General features: G+C 31.3%; 1 protein-coding gene across 2 annotated transcripts in view; it reads left to right on the top strand.

Annotated features, from left to right (window-relative positions):
- Positions 1-16,043, top strand: part of LOC107442136 (agrin) — a 203,133-nt gene that overhangs the window by 112,425 nt on the left and 74,665 nt on the right. For both annotated transcript variants that reach the window (XR_011637174.2, XM_071182999.2), the window contains exons 7-14: positions 3,240-3,452; positions 4,648-4,742; positions 4,832-4,946; positions 7,119-7,334; positions 11,394-11,627; positions 13,007-13,159; positions 15,435-15,527; positions 15,604-15,768. Coding sequence is in view for 1 of the 2 variants with exons in the window: in XM_071182999.2 (XP_071039100.2) it covers positions 3,240-3,452; positions 4,648-4,742; positions 4,832-4,946; positions 7,119-7,334; positions 11,394-11,627; positions 13,007-13,159; positions 15,435-15,527; positions 15,604-15,768 (1,284 nt within the window). In the remaining variant the exon portion in view is untranslated. The remainder of the gene's footprint in view (positions 1-3,239; positions 3,453-4,647; positions 4,743-4,831; positions 4,947-7,118; positions 7,335-11,393; positions 11,628-13,006; positions 13,160-15,434; positions 15,528-15,603; positions 15,769-16,043) is intronic.

Below are 16,043 nucleotides of genomic sequence, written 5' to 3'. Positions count from 1 at the left end.
TATAGGTTAAAATTTAGCAAAAAAAAATTAGCATATTCAAAAAATAGTACTTTATTCTTAATCTTCTGATTCAATACTGCTTAATGCGCTTTTCTTCATATTATATGACATTATACTTTTGTAATTCTTATTTTTAACAATACTCAAAATTTTATAATATAAACTTCAATATTACATGGTTGATAAAGTATCTCTCTAAATAAAATAAAAGAATCGCAGAGGCGTCGCCGTTGTCTTAGATGTTGAACTTTACGCTACATTTTGTTTCGCCGCGTAAAAGAGACTTCAGATTTTGACATGAAAAAACCGCTCTGCTGCCCGCAGAAATGCAAGTACTAAGTTGAAATTTAAAGTGCTTAAAGGACCATTTTTGCTCATAAACTTGTCTTTTTAATCGAAAGTAATTACAATTTTAAGTGCTTTTTTCATAAATGTTCCTTCCTTTATTTTGTTTTGAATAATAACTACTTATGCACTGTTCTAAGAAAATTCATTTATCTCCATTAAGCTCTTTATTTATAAGTCTGCACTTGAGCTGATGTCGGGACTAACAAGAAAGAGAGAGAAAGAGATAAGATATAGCCAGATTATACAGATCTTAAAATTTTAATTAAATTTTTTGAAATATCAAAACTTTAATGGAATAAAAATAAACACTGTTTCCTTTTTTAACTTTTATAATAATATAAGTCTTGTTAGAAAGTAAAATTACTTCGGATTTACTTTTTCTTATTGTTTAACACATTCGGCTTCTATGTTTTTTTTTCAATAGCAGCTTACTATTTTTAAAATCTCTGGAAACTTTTACATCATGCGTGATTTTATCAAGCTTAATATTTTCTAACAGGTTTTTATGAAAAGAATCAGTACTCTCACACATAAATTACTTACATTTTATATACTTAGATATTACATGCATTTTATAGCGTATTGCTTTTAAACATATTTATACCGTAGAAATTATTTATGGGTTATTCTAACAGCTATCACTAAGTTTGATAATCTTCTATGAAAGAAGTATTGAAAATTTTGGAAAAAATCATAGTTAATTTGTTTGATTTTCAAGACATTTTATATTACTCCTTTACAGAAATTTTTATTTTTATCATTTACTTAATAATAAAATCTATAATAATAAAATAATAAGTTAACGCGAATCATTATCTATAATAATAGAAGAATAAGTTAATGCGAGTGTGTAGGGGTGTGCCTGTCGGTTTCTCTAATAACTCAGAACAGTTTTAGCGAAGATCCTAAAATTTAAACACTGGTTTTATTTTTTACTATTTTTTTTATTACTTTCTCGTTATTATTATTACCGTCATTGAACTGCTGACTACAGTTTTGGGTTTACGACTACTAATGCTCAACTACGTAACCTTGTCTTTTTGAGCCCAACCCTGAAGACAAAGAAACTCCTGGATCAAGTATTGGGCGAAAGTAGCCTTCGTGGAGGACTTTTTGATGAAACTAACCCGCATTTGCACTACATGGAGAGGAAAACCAGGAGAACCTCTCACGGTTAGCCCAACGGCAAGGGAACATGATCTGTGTACCCCTGAGGATGTTCCACGTCAGTACTGTGGTCGGTACAAGCCAGATGCGGCTTTCGGATCAACAATCGATTGATGGGATTTGAACCCTGTTCTCCTCAATGGAAGACGAAAGCTCTATTCCCCTAGATATCACGACTCTAACACTGGTTTTAAAAAAGATTCCCCCAGATCCTAAAAATTGTTAAAAATTCCCATATTCCCTTTTGATAATTGATTTTTTCCCTTTATGCTTTAACTTTAAAAATTGCTATAAAAAATACAAGAATCTGTTCTTCGTAAATTTTAGATACACACTGGTGTTATATCATGGATATTTGCGTGTTTTCATCTCTATCATTATTTAGATGAAAACACGTTCTATTATCCTTTATATCAATCAATAATATCATGCAAGCCTTATGATAACGAAGCATGATTAATCCTTAATTTGATAAGTTGAATTTTTAGAAACATGTTTTGTTTAATCTAATAGCGTAAATTTTCCAAAAAGAGATTCAATATATGACAGAGTGAAAACAATGGCATCACTTTTACTAAATTATTGTGTCTTTCTGTTTTTAGTATGATTTCGCAGTTTTGTTCAATACCCATTCAATTAATAATCACTCCCCCCCCCCTCCCCATATGAATAACGGGCATTTATCCACAGTTAGAGAAAAAAGTATGATCAAAACTATCAAAATTTACCGTGTTTTTGGCTCTGTCGCTTTGTTATTGACTTCGGGCAAATATAATAATAAAAGATGTTTTTATTACGATGCTGTTAGGTAGTAAGTGTGGTAAAAATGTGGTAATTTCATCTAGATACATTAGATCGCGGCCTAAAATTCATCTATTTGGTTAAATTTATTTTTCAGTATTGTATTTTTACTAAATGTGGAGATATATGAACTATAATTTTAAAAACTGGAATTTCCAGTAAGCACTAATGAACGGTATAAGTACAGAATAAGTGTTTCAAATACTGTGTGTTTTTGCTTTCATTACCAGAATTATATGATACCATACTGTTTGTTTAACCAGCAATGACATTATCGTACAATTACGTTTATTTTACCACAAACGTATAGTAACTGCTTACATGTATGTATAGTAAGCTTGACGCACGTATAGTGCGTGTACGTATAGTGCGACGTATAGTGTGTGTATAGTATGTATAAAGCGTGTACATAATGTACGTATAGTGCGTGTACGTACTGTACGTACATAAACGTATTGTAAGCTTGATTATACATTTCTCTTTATTTTAAATAAATTAAATACTTCTCCAATTGACTTTAGAAAAAAAAAAAACTAGCCCGTTTTCTTAACATTTTTATTTGTATTGGTATAGTTAAAAATTATATATTGTTAATATTCAAGAAGAAAAACCTTCTCAGAATTCTTGCTAATGAAAATTCTTGTTTTATCTTTTGAGAGAAAACTCACTTTCTCTAAAAGGATTCCCACCCGGGGAAACAATCACTTTTGAATTACCTAGTCGGTTTTAATAACACAACTTAAGACAAATCACATTGACAACTAAACTACGTAATACATAAAAATAAACATTTCCTAATTATGTGACTTTGTGCTGCCATCTATATTTCATTTTGAGAACTATTTCAAACAGAAACACTGTCAATGCTGTGTTCCAAATAATATTATATTTTTACATTCACTTAAGACCTAACCATTTTTTAGGAGTTCGTGGGCTTTGTTATAAATATCATTGCTCGTATGGTGCTATTTGCGTGGTTAAAAGTGGCTTTCCGACGTGCGAGTGTCCCACCTGCACTGAAGAATTTGAGCCAGTGTGTGGAACAGATGGGATTTCCTACACAAATAAATGCAAGCTGCATAGAGAGTCATGCGAACAAAAAACTGAAATTGCAGTTGCATACAGTGGATTGTGCAGTAAGTGAATCTCATTTTTATATCACTTAATAACAAATTTTAGTTTTGATTTTAAACTTATTTAAAATTTCAAAACTGTATTTGCAGTCTATGCAAATAAGGTTGGATTAAAAGGCAGAACTTTTAAGATAAGAAAACTTATTTTTGATATTTAAAAATCATTATTTGTAGATTTAAGATTCTGTTTTAGTCTGTTAGATAGAACATCAACCTTAATCTCTACCATTTAATACAGAGAGTAATTTTTAGAGTGAGTCATATAGTACGGTCGTCATATATACGATTTTTTGTAACCAAAATCAAAGCCATTGAGTTGCACAAACTTTTTTTATGTAACCGTCGCTTTACAGCCGACCCAATTTTTGGGTTTACGACTACTAATGTTCCATTACATACATAGTTTTTTTTATTTTATTTTATAACCGTCGTTGAACAGCCGACCCAATTTCATGGGTTTACGACTACTAACGTTCAACTCCGTAGCCTTGTAATTTTGAACCAATCCAGAAGACAAGGAAACTCCTGGATCAGTACCCCCAGAGGTATTGATTTGTTGTGGGAACATGGAGGACTTTGAGACTCGACAGATTTAACGTGCATCAGTCACCATTTACTACACTGGGAGTCTTCGGCCGGCGAGGATCGAACCCACGACCTCTTGGATATGGGCCCAGCGCCCTACCGACCATACATACATAGTTTGTAATTTTGAATCTACGCCCGAAGACAAGGAACTCCTGAATCAAGTATTGAGAGAATTTTGTTAACATTATAGGCTATGCAGTTGCCATTACAGGCTATTGTCAAAACAATATAGTTTAGAAATATATATGATTTAAATTATTTCACTGCATTTTATAAGAAAAAAAACCGTTGAATGGATTGCACAGTTATAATCTTTCCAAAAATCTACATGGTTCATATTTTAGTTATACCATTAAAATTCCCGATAAGGTGCTTAATATCGATTATTTTGTTACATTAGTTGTATGAGTCTTCATTAAGAAGTTAAACGAAATGTACTTTCTTTACTTATGGTAGAAAGCTAACTTTTTGTGTTTTAAAACTTATGTATGTATTTATGAATATATCATGAATATATATGAATCATGAATATATATGAGTATATAGAACTTATAAATACACTACTTTTGTGAAAAATAAAAAAAATATATTCACTAGTTGATCATTTCAGACGGATGTGAAAATAAAAGGTGTGAATATTATGCCGTCTGTGAGAGCGATGGTCGGGGGAACGGCAAATGTGTCTGCCCCCAGTCCTGTATAAAAGTAAGATTATATACAGAGAGAGATCTTGTAAGATTATGTAAGATTATCTTAATGCGGTATTTAATAAAATTGTATTTGTTGTGCTGTAGGTTGAATCTCCTGTTTGTGGTACAGATGCAGTTACATACCTCAACGAATGCGAGATGAGAGTTGAAGCTTGTCGTAAGGCTCAATATGTTTTAGTGGTCTCAAAGGGTCCATGTGGTATGTTTTTTTTTGTCACTTTTAAGTGTTCTTAAAATTTAGCATATAAAGATCTGCTCTAACTGTTCCGTAAATAATCAATGCTTTTATCATTTAATTTATCAAAAAAGTTTTTATAGAAGGTTAGTATTTTATTTGCATCCCACTAGAGCTACGAAATGGGCTATGAGAGACGGTCTAGGAAGTATCCATGAGGATGATCCGAAGACATGTCATTGCAATTTTGATCCTCTGCAGAGGGGATACTAATATAGAAATAATTGTTTCTACCTGAATGAGTTTTGCACACTACGTAAATAATATAAGTTATTTGAGGACTGCGTTTTTAAAATGAACGGAAAAAGAGAAAATAATTCTATTTTGACGTGACCGAAATCTGAAAACTAAGTGTTCATCGGTTTCATCGCAGCGGGAAATTTTCAGTACTAATAGAAGTTGATTGCGAAGGCGTTCAGCATTATGTTTCACGTTTTTAGTCTAAGAAAACAGAAACTATTGTCTTTATTTTAGTTACCTTTCTTAATAATAATAATAATAAGAAGAAGAAATTCATAAAATTCTTATTTCTACCCGATTCACCTCGGCTTTTGATCTGACCTACAGAACATTTTTGAGCCATGCTAAAGGAAAACGTCGGTTCTCGCCTGGAAACGCACCCAAATGCCAAATGGAAGCATTTGGAATATCTCTTTCTTCCTTTTTGATGTTCTATATTTGCGTTTAGATTTTTTCTTAAAGTTTTTTAAGACTGATTTTATTCAGCCTCTCTAAAACAAGTTTCGGGTTGAATAAAAATAAAAATATTTTCTTTCGTTACCTTATATTTTTTATCTTATGTACATCTTTATTTCCCTCTTAAATGAAGAACTTATCTTTTTTAAAGACTCAAAAACCTTTGATGTCTAAATTCGGGAAACACGGCCCGATGAGAACTTTGGCTTCAATCAGAATACCGTTGACGTGGTAGTCAACCAGTTAAAAAAAAATTATATTTTTTTCACTACCCTTCATATTGTCATCTTTCAACATGTTGAGATTCATTTAACTTTGTGAAGCGTCACTCGACTGTGGAAGTTATGGATAGATGACAATTTTTGCTTTCCCCTGAATACGGGAGATGCAGTAGTCAAAGCTTTATAAAATAATTTTATTTTCTCTCACTACATTCCATATATTGTTTTAATTAATGATAAATTCATTAAGTAATATCGTAAATATTTTAATTCAGTCAAACCCTACTATAGTGAACACGGTTTATAGGGAACTCGTTCGGTTTATAGGGAACAAAATTCTCACTCCCTTGCCTTGCTATACACATATGTTATTTTTTGTGGATATAGTGAACCAAAAAAGAGAGGAAGTTGGATCAAAGTGCACGTAAGTGATACGTCTCACGTATTCTTTGGCCAAGAGTTGGATATTAGGAACTATTTTCTGTCTTCGACTGATTTTTTCTTCTTCGTTTTCTGGTAATTTTGAAATTTCTACAAGTAATAGATATACCGATTTTTAAAACCATCTATAGAGTGGTATGTGTCCGTAAGCATTTTTTCTCTTCTTTTATCTCAATTTCTCATCTCTAACTAAAGGACATCCCTAAATTTTTTGTACGCAGAGACGAAGAGTAATAAAATTTAACTCATTTTTTGTTACTACTACATATTGTTTTTGAGTCATTTCATTTTATGGGTCATTTATTTAAATAATGCGTAATAAAAGGGAGAAGTTCAGAACCATTAGCTGTATGGATATAGTGAACTTAAATTTCGGTCCCTTGAAGGTTCACTATAGAGGAGTTTGACTGTATTATTAAATTATTTACGACAAGCATAATATCATGCATACTTTTTTGAAGACGTTCTCAAAGGGTTAAAGTGAATAACATTTTATGGCTATTTAAAAAAGCATTTTTTATTTTTAGGAAAATAATTTTCACAGATTATTCAACACATTACCTATAATTTTTTTATTAGAGAAGCCCCTCTTGACTTAACTCTACGTCTTTTAGATCTCTGTCAAAATGTTCATTGTAAATATGAATATTCTTATTAGAGAAGTATCCTTGTTCAACTTAACTTTACGTTTTTTAGATATCTTTCAAAATGTTCATTGTAAATATGGCTATTTTTATTAGAGAAGTTCCCTTGCTAAACTTAAATTTACGTTTTTTAGATCTGTGTCAAAACGTTCATTGTAAATATGGAGCTCGATGTGAAAATGGTCGATGTGTTTGCCCAACTGATTGTCCAAACGTGTCCGAAACTGTCTGTGCAAATGATGGTGTGACATATCAGAATGAATGCAAGATGCGCCATGCAGCGTGCATTCACGATCAGGAACTGAATATGCTTTTCTATGGTGAATGTGATCAAGTCGACGAATCACAAGGTACATTTTGATGATATAATATGGTGCGTGGCGTTTTTTAAAAGCCCTTAAAGGTGTTTTTTTATTGGGTGTTTTTAAAAAGTGCTTAATTTTCCCTTTTCGAAAATGAGAATTTTTTCTTTATCATGTCAATTTTCGCCACGTATTATGCAAAAGCATGCTTTTCACATTGTTCTATTCAACATTTTCACAATTCATTCGATCACAATCTATTTTGGCTTACATTTGGTCCGCATAGCGTTTAAAAGCGTCAATCATTTTACATGTTTGATAAAATACTTGGAAGTCCGCATGTGCGTCTACTGAGCTGGGTTCGGTGAGATTAATGCACTCTCATGTGCAACTCTGCTGCATTTTGCAAGATTATTCTCCACTTTAGGCTTCATTTTCCACCCTCTGATATCGAACCGAAAAATCTCTTTATCGTTTTAAAAATGTCTAATATAAGCAAGAGAAGAGTTCTTTGTCAGAAACTAGTTATTTTATGATCATGTAAAGTCTTCGAAAACTATCTTGCATTTTTTAATGTACATAGTGCTTAAAAATACTTTTTGAGTGCTTAAAAAGTACTTAAAATGTGCTTATTTTTTGTTGAAAGATTTGGCTACCCACCCTGTGTAAGCACTTAAATAACTTAAGTATCCTCCCATTCAAAAATAACAAATATAGGTAAATGATTTATTAAGATGAACTTTTATTTTACAAGAATATTCAGGTTTTTATTTACATTCGAAATATATCTCTTTGTGTACCTTAACAACAAGCTTACAAACTTGAGAAAGCCATGAAGCTATTTCTACCTTTCACATGGGGTTTGAAATAAATACCCCATTTCTATGTAAACTGCTATGCTTATTATTTTACATAAAATAGGCTTTGTATTACTATATAGATTGGCACGTTAATTGCTAGTGACAACTTCTTTTTTTTTAAAAAAAATCTACTACTTAAGGGGAATGCAATTAACATCTTGGTTATTATTTTACATACAAATCGCGAATTTGCCTATGGCACTGTGACTGGCAACGTGCATGAGACAAGAATGATTTCTAGTGAAGGAAAAACACGTGGAACCTTTTCGCGGTAAAAAAAAAAAAGAAAGAAAAAATTAGTAAAAGTTGCAGTTTATGTTGCGAGCAGTGTCTTTGGAGTACGTAATGTCATCTATTGCTGACTTCGCAGCGCCATCTGTTGAGCTCTGCGACACCACAGTAAATACGAATACTCAGGCCCTACATAATTATTTCAGTTAAAAAATCATTTAGTACAAACTGAAAAGCAGAGCAGTGATGGCTTAGGGCAGTGGTCGGCCAACTTATTAGACAAAGAGCCAAATATGAACATTACAACACTTTTAAAAAAAATTGGGAGCCAAATTTGCTTGTTTAGTAAACTTTCATTACACTAAATTCTGTTTACTAATTTGTACACTAAATAAAACTAAATTTCATACTTAATAAACATTTATTAATGCGAACAATGCGCTTGCATCTCCTTGGAAAGTTTGAGTAAGTCAGGTTTGTATGTTGTTGTTTTTAATTTTAGGCATGATTCCAAGTTCTCATCAATAAGACGACTTCTCAGTTTACTCTTGATAATGTTCATGCTTGAAAAAGATTGTTCGCATATATACCTATGTAGAATCAAAAAGGGAAAGAACAGCAAACGCGAGCTTTTTCACCTGATCATAAGAGTCAGGAATACTATTCCAGGCGTTGAAAATGATCATGTCTTCCTTCTCCAGGTCATTCAAAGCCGACCACTTGTGTTGAGAACTGAGATCAAATTTTTCTTCTCCACTATTTCCAATTCAACACTAAGACGTTCGAATTTAGAGCACCATATCTCCTTGTTTTTTAAATCCAGTAATTGTATTTCAGAGTTACCAATGTCATTTTCAAAAGGAGAACATTTCGACTGGGTTATCGCAGCATTAAGAGGATTTTTGACAAATGCTGAAGTTACTCTGCTGTTTTTAAATTCCTGAAACCTGCTGAGAAATGCTTCCTTCATATTTAAAATTATTGTTTTAAAATGGTGTTTATCAATAGAAGAATTAATTTATTGGCGATGCTTCAGCAGGCTTGGAAAGTGAAACAATGTTTCCCTTTCAAAATCAAAAGCTTTTTAAAAAGACGGGACAACGGCAGACACGGTAGATAAGACAAAACTGTTCACACTGCAACTGCTTGTCTGTGATGCCAATTTGTACCCCCACTACTTTAACTTTAGATAAGGTATGCGCGCATGCTTGTGGTAACTTTGTATCGCACCGGAGTACACCGAAAATATACGAAAAATTTCAGCCGGTAGCTTGTTCATGATTTGTGTTTACGTTTACGAAAACTAATAAAATTAAACTCGATGTCCGTTACTTATTTTTACAACAGTATAAAATTTTAAGTACCTATCGATCTTTTAACTTAAATAAAAAATTATACATGTTCTCGATTGATAGAAGAATTTTAATTTATCAAAATAAGATGTAATTTTTTTCTTACCAAGTTTTTTTTTAAATGAAAATATTATTGTCCCTTCCGTGGATATTTGTGCCAGAGCCGCACTTAAGGAGCCAAAGAGCCGCATGCGGCTTTGGAGCCGCACTTTGCCGACCGCTGGCTTTGGGGATAGAGCGCTTGCCTTCCAATCAGCTGGACCGGATTCGAATCCCACCGATGGCTGGTCGATACGAATCCGCATCCGTCTTGCACCGACAACAGGGTAGACGTGAAATATCCTCAGTGGTAGACGGATGATGGGTTAGAGTCTCTTTGCCGTCAGGCTAACCGTGGGAGGTTTCAGCGGTCTTCCCCTCCATGTAACGCAAATGCGGGTTAGTTCCCTCAAAAATTCCTCCACGAAAACAAATTTCTCCCAATACTTGATCCATCCATGAGTTCCCTTGCCTTCTGGATTGGGTTCGAAATTACAAGGCTACGGAGTGTAACGTCAGTGGTCGTAAACCCGAAAATTGGACTGGCTGTTCAACGTCGGTTATAAAATAAAAACTGAGAAGCAAAAATAAAATCTAACTTTCTCAGGAATCTTTGCCAATAATAAACCAAAAGCGAAGAATATCCGATACAATACTTAGCTGAAGTTTCGTGTTGGTCTGGCACTATGAGTTTAACAAAATTTCTTTCGTCATAAGTAATTTTAATTGGTAAAAAAAATGCAATGAATAACTCCCGCGAAATAGTAATAAAAAAAGAGAACTTTGTAGTTTTGAAAGGAAATTTATTCAATTAGATTAAAGCAGTGCCTATGACAAGCGGTAGTTTGTCGCATTTTTGAAAACTATCTACCATCTTCCTTTCAACTTTTGAATTTTTTTTTTAAATTATTGTGATTAGCATTTTCTGAAAATTTCGTTTAGACTGAGCCCTACACATAATACGGCAACATTTACTTTGAATTAATTATTAAAAAGCAACCGATACTTGAATATAACCCTTTAATTAAATCTTTATGTATAAAATCAAATTTTGCTCTATTGTTCAATCCGAAGGATACTGGAAGAAAATCTTTACCTAAATAATTTTGAAAAATCTTCAAAAGATGAAATTTAGTGTAAACATCTAGATTCAAAAATATTTTGTTTAGTTTATTTTCTTTATTTTTAATATTTTTGTATTTAATATTTTATTCTTAATTTTCACTTTAATTATAAATTTCTTCAATTTTAATTTCATTTTAATTTTATTTAAAATTTTATTTTTAGTTCTTAATTTTTTTTTTAAATTTTAATTTTTGAAAATTATTGATGAAAAGTTATTTTCAAATATTATTTGTGTATTTTAATATTGTATTACACTAATATTTCATTTTTATTTTCTGTTTTAAATATAAGTTATTTCAGTTTTATTCTAATATTAAATTTATTTAACTCTTGGTTTTTATTTTATTACTAAACTTATTTTTTAAATTTAATTTTATTTTTAACCTTTAAAATTTCATTTTTATGTTCTAATTCAAAATTTAAGTTTTAAATTTTTTTTTTTAATATTTTATTTTATTTATAAATATATTGTTAATTTTATTTTTCATTTATTCTTTTAGATGAAGGTTCAGGGGTGGAGATGGACTGTGAAGAAAAATCTTGTAAATTTGGTGGAGTCTGCGAATATGACTCTGAGGGAGTCCCACAATGCGTTTGTAATTTTCATTGTTCCCAGGCATTGGATCCAGTTTGTGGATCCAATGGAAAACTATATGATAATGCGTGTAAACTAAGAGAAGAATCTTGCAATCAGCAGAAAGGAATAATGCCAGTTCACATAGAAATGTGCGAAGGTAAATATTTATAGTTATTAAGTTTACTAGATGGTTCATTAAAAATTATACAATAATATTAGAGAATTATTAACTATAATCAGATTGAAACCAATCTTTAAAATTTTAATGATGTGAGAGTTTTTGATTGATAAAAATTGATATGATGGTATATTGAATTCCGTAGATACCAGTTGATGTTTGACAAAAACAGAAAAATAAAACATTTTCTTTTCAATCTCAAATTATTATTTTACATATCTCAATTTTTATTTATTGTTTACGAAAAATTAAGAAAAAAGCTGAAAACCATTAAAATATGTAAATGAATTTGAGAATTATTAAAATTCTCATATAATTAATATAAACTTAGATTTAATCATTATCGAAAATATCACAAGGCAAATTTTAAATGAACTAAAAGAAATCTCAATATATTTTAAGATGAAACTGTTTTACGAATTTCTTAAGACAAACTTAATTCACTTTAAAGATATTCAAAATGTTTGTAAAATGTCTGCTAAAATTCTTAAGTTATTTTGGAGATAGAGTTAATTCTTGAGAAATTCTTCTAACTTTTAAAGAATTTCTTAAGAAAAATCTTAAGATTATTTTTAGTGGGGGAAATTCTTGAAGTTTTATTATACCATGTTTCTCAGAAATAATTGTGTGTACTTTCTGCGAATCAATGATGTATTAGAAGATTTTAGCATATTTTGGAGAATTTGTAGTTTTTTTTTTAAAGTGATGTTTGTTAGTAGATATGGAATAGCGCTCATTAAGGTAATTATTTCTCAAAATTTAAAGTTTGATACAATGTTTAATTAAGGAAGTATTTTAAAAAAAGTAAACCTTATGGTCAGATTTGCGGCAAACGCTTACAATAAGATGCTCCTTCTATTTCCTCAGTTATTTATAATTTACAATCAAGGGCTTGATTTGAATTATATATATATATATATATATATATATATATATATATATATATATATATATATATATATATATATATATATATATATATATATATATATATATATATATATATATATATATATATATATATATATATGAAAGTAAACTGAAAATGAATCACATATTGGTAAACAAAAATCACGCTAACTAGAAAGCAAAAGGCATTCAAAGCGAAGACAGGGAAGAATATCATGAACGGAAGATCATCAGAAAACGGGGTTACAGAAAAACAGAGCGAAAACTATCAACAGACCAAGGAGCTCCCGATTCTAAACTTTAACCTAATCTGAAATTAAAACAGCTCGCATGATGTGCACTAATGTCTGATTGCACGTGCTATGCATGTTGTGAAATAATATTCTAAAAGTGACCGCATGTGTTTTTATTTTTTATAATCTCTAATGGTCCTACATCTCTAATGGCAGAATTCCGAGAAGTGCCTTGTGATGGAGAAAAGCCCCTTGTTGATATTGCCACCAACAAAGACTACTTCTGCGGTGAAGGAATAGGTTCAAAACTGTGTCCCCCCGGAAGCTACTGCCACAAATCTTCAGCTTTTTCTAAATGTTGCCGCGAAAGTAAGTAAATGTCTTTAACCCTAAACATACCGTTGCCGGTCGAATGACTGTTAAAGAACTTTTGCATCTTCTTATCGTTTTTGCACATCTGACTTCATGACTTTTTCTAACAATTATACACACTTAATATTCTATTATTATTATTTTTGTATTTTGTTTGTTTCGAATAATACTTGTCGTAAACCTATTTCTACCACAACCGGCCATTTGACCGGGAGAACAATTTATTGCTTTATAAGGTTATCGGATCAGAAATGACGATGTAATACGTGTCCAGCGTATTGTATTCGATATGTTGCACATTTCTGCGAAGACTGTTGCGTAGTTAGTTCTATCAGAATAACTGTGAATTCAAATTTCAAGAAAGTGCTTAACATTTTAGATTAGCATTTCTGTGTCAGAAAAAGTGACAAAAGCTGAATGTTTTGGTACGTATCTTATATTTTATTTCGACAGCATTACTTCATTTCTTACTAACTGTTCGTTGATTTCTAACTAAATGTCGAAACAACCAAGACTGCTCAAGTTTTTAGAAGAAACAGTACTAATTATAAGAATAATTATAAGAATTATAACTCTTTTATATTCTTATAATCATTAGAATAATTATAAGAATTATAGAAATAATAATACTTAGAAGAAATATGTTTGCCGAAAATGTACAATGGAAACACCCTGTATACATAAAGAAATGCTTTGTGTAATGAATTAAAAATTCTTAATCTTTGTGTTTGTAATACATAAAAATTGGCAATATACAATTTTGTTCAATTATTATAAAGTTTTTGTTGTTTATTTCCTTCCTAAAATCCATATTTCATACATGCAATCAAGAAACATAAGGTCCAGTTATTTGACCGGCTATGGTAGAAATAGATATATATATATTAAGTGTTGGTATCTTTAGAATGCATTTAGTGCAATCGAATTAGTTTTTCACGCAACAGCAGGTTAAAGTAAATTGTGTGATAAACATTAAGCTTGCTTTTCACAATTGTTACCCACCAATAACGTTAGTTAACCAAATAAATGCTTTATTTTTTTCTCTAAGCCTGTAAGCTTAGGGTACTTCAAATTAAACGTTTACATCATCGTTAGGTAAAAATATTCTGAAGTGGCGAAGGAAAGTTTGATTTTCCAGCGAATACAGGCTTCGGCTCTTAAAACTCTAAATAATAATACAAATATCAACTTATAACTTTTGCATGTTCTAAAAATGCTTCATAATGTGGAAAATCTATAAAATATTCAATATTTGTTTGAAAACCTACGAAATGCAACCAGCAAAAAGTTTTTATGTGCTAATTTTTGCACATATTTCTGCTCGTTCGTCATCCTTATTTTAATAAGTTTCTAATCTATAAGCAAATTTATCCCCTGAATATCTTTGTTCGTATTATGTTAGCTTCACATGATGTAAGGATCTTTTTTTTAATAATTTTTATGGCTGCTGTGAATTTGGAAAATGAAAATGTTATGTTAGATTTTGTCAATCTTTAGCCAGGGCCTTCTGATGATATTTCAAACTACTACTCTAAATTTCATTATAAAGAAAATCCTTTTTTTAGCGTTTTGAAAAACGTTTGTTTAATATTTTAAAAGTAATTCCATATTTTATTTTATTTTACAACCGTCGTTGAACAGTCGACCCAATTTTAGGTTTACGACTACTAATGTTCAACCCCGTAGCCTTGTAATTTTGAACCAGTCCAGAAGACAAGGAAACTCCTTGATCAGTACCCCCAGAGGTATGATTTTTTATGCGAACATGAAGGACTTAGTGACTCGACAAATTTAACGTGCAGCAGTCACCATTTACTGCACGGGAAGTCTACTGCCGGCGTGGATCGAATCCATGCCATCTTGGACATGGGCCCAGTGCCCTAGCAAACCAGGCTATTCCGGCACCCTAATTCTATATTTGTATTGTTTAGTGTCATATGATGGTACTTAAGTTGATAATTATTTATTAATTTAATTATTTCCATCCAGTAGTTTAAATTTTACCGCGTTCATGTTTTTTTTTTAAGAAAAAGAGTTAAGTATTTTTTTAATATTTAAAATATGTGCCTGCCTTTCAAGTTCAAAAAATTGAGTTTACCAAGTATATATGCGCGTTATTTAAATTTAAGACTTTACTGTAAGTCAATACCACTCAAACTGTTGTATGTTTCATTCTTTACTAAGAGTTTGAAAAAACGGCATTAGAAAAATTAAATTTTTAATGAAAAATCCTCTAAATCTTTATATTGATTATCAAATATCCCAATTTCAGTTATTTTAATCAAAACGTGCTCTGAAGCGATTTTTGGGTGCTGCCCAGATGGAAATACTTCTGCTCAAGGACCCAACAACGCTGGATGTCCAAGTATGCTTAAACATTGAGTACACTTAATAAAAATGCATGTGACGGATTTGTTTTTAAGAATATGATATCGCCATAGGTGTTTGCAACTGCAACCGTTTGGGAGCGTTTGGTTTAACTTGCGACCCAGTCTCAAAGCAGTGTTTTTGCAAGCCAGGAGTTGGGGGACCTCACTGTGACAGGTGTGAGCCTGGCTACTGGGGTTTGCATCGAATCACTGATGAGAACAGTGAGGGTTGCACTCGTAAGTAGACATACCATAATTTCTTAACTTAAAAAATTTAAAAAAATTCATATTATGAACGATGTTGTGGTTACCACGTTGTGAAAAGTCAGTTCCCATCCTTAACAGGAAGATCTCTCAATTTTAAAAATTTTGTTGGACTTGCAGGAAGTTAAAATCGCATGATGGTTTTATTTAGTGCAATATCTCCTTGCTACTTCTTTGGAAACGTGTATAGGGAAGAACTAAGAAGTTCTGTTGTATGTAGCTATGCTAATTATAGCCTTTTCAAAAGT

The sequence above is a fragment of the Parasteatoda tepidariorum genome, chromosome 7, assembly GCF_982258835.1.
Source record: "Parasteatoda tepidariorum strain Cologne lab strain chromosome 7, Ptep-v5.0, whole genome shotgun sequence".
Lineage (NCBI taxonomy): Eukaryota > Metazoa > Arthropoda > Arachnida > Araneae > Theridiidae > Parasteatoda > Parasteatoda tepidariorum.
The sequence above is the reverse complement of the archived record's forward strand: the minus strand, read 5'-3'. Positions and strand labels throughout refer to the sequence as shown.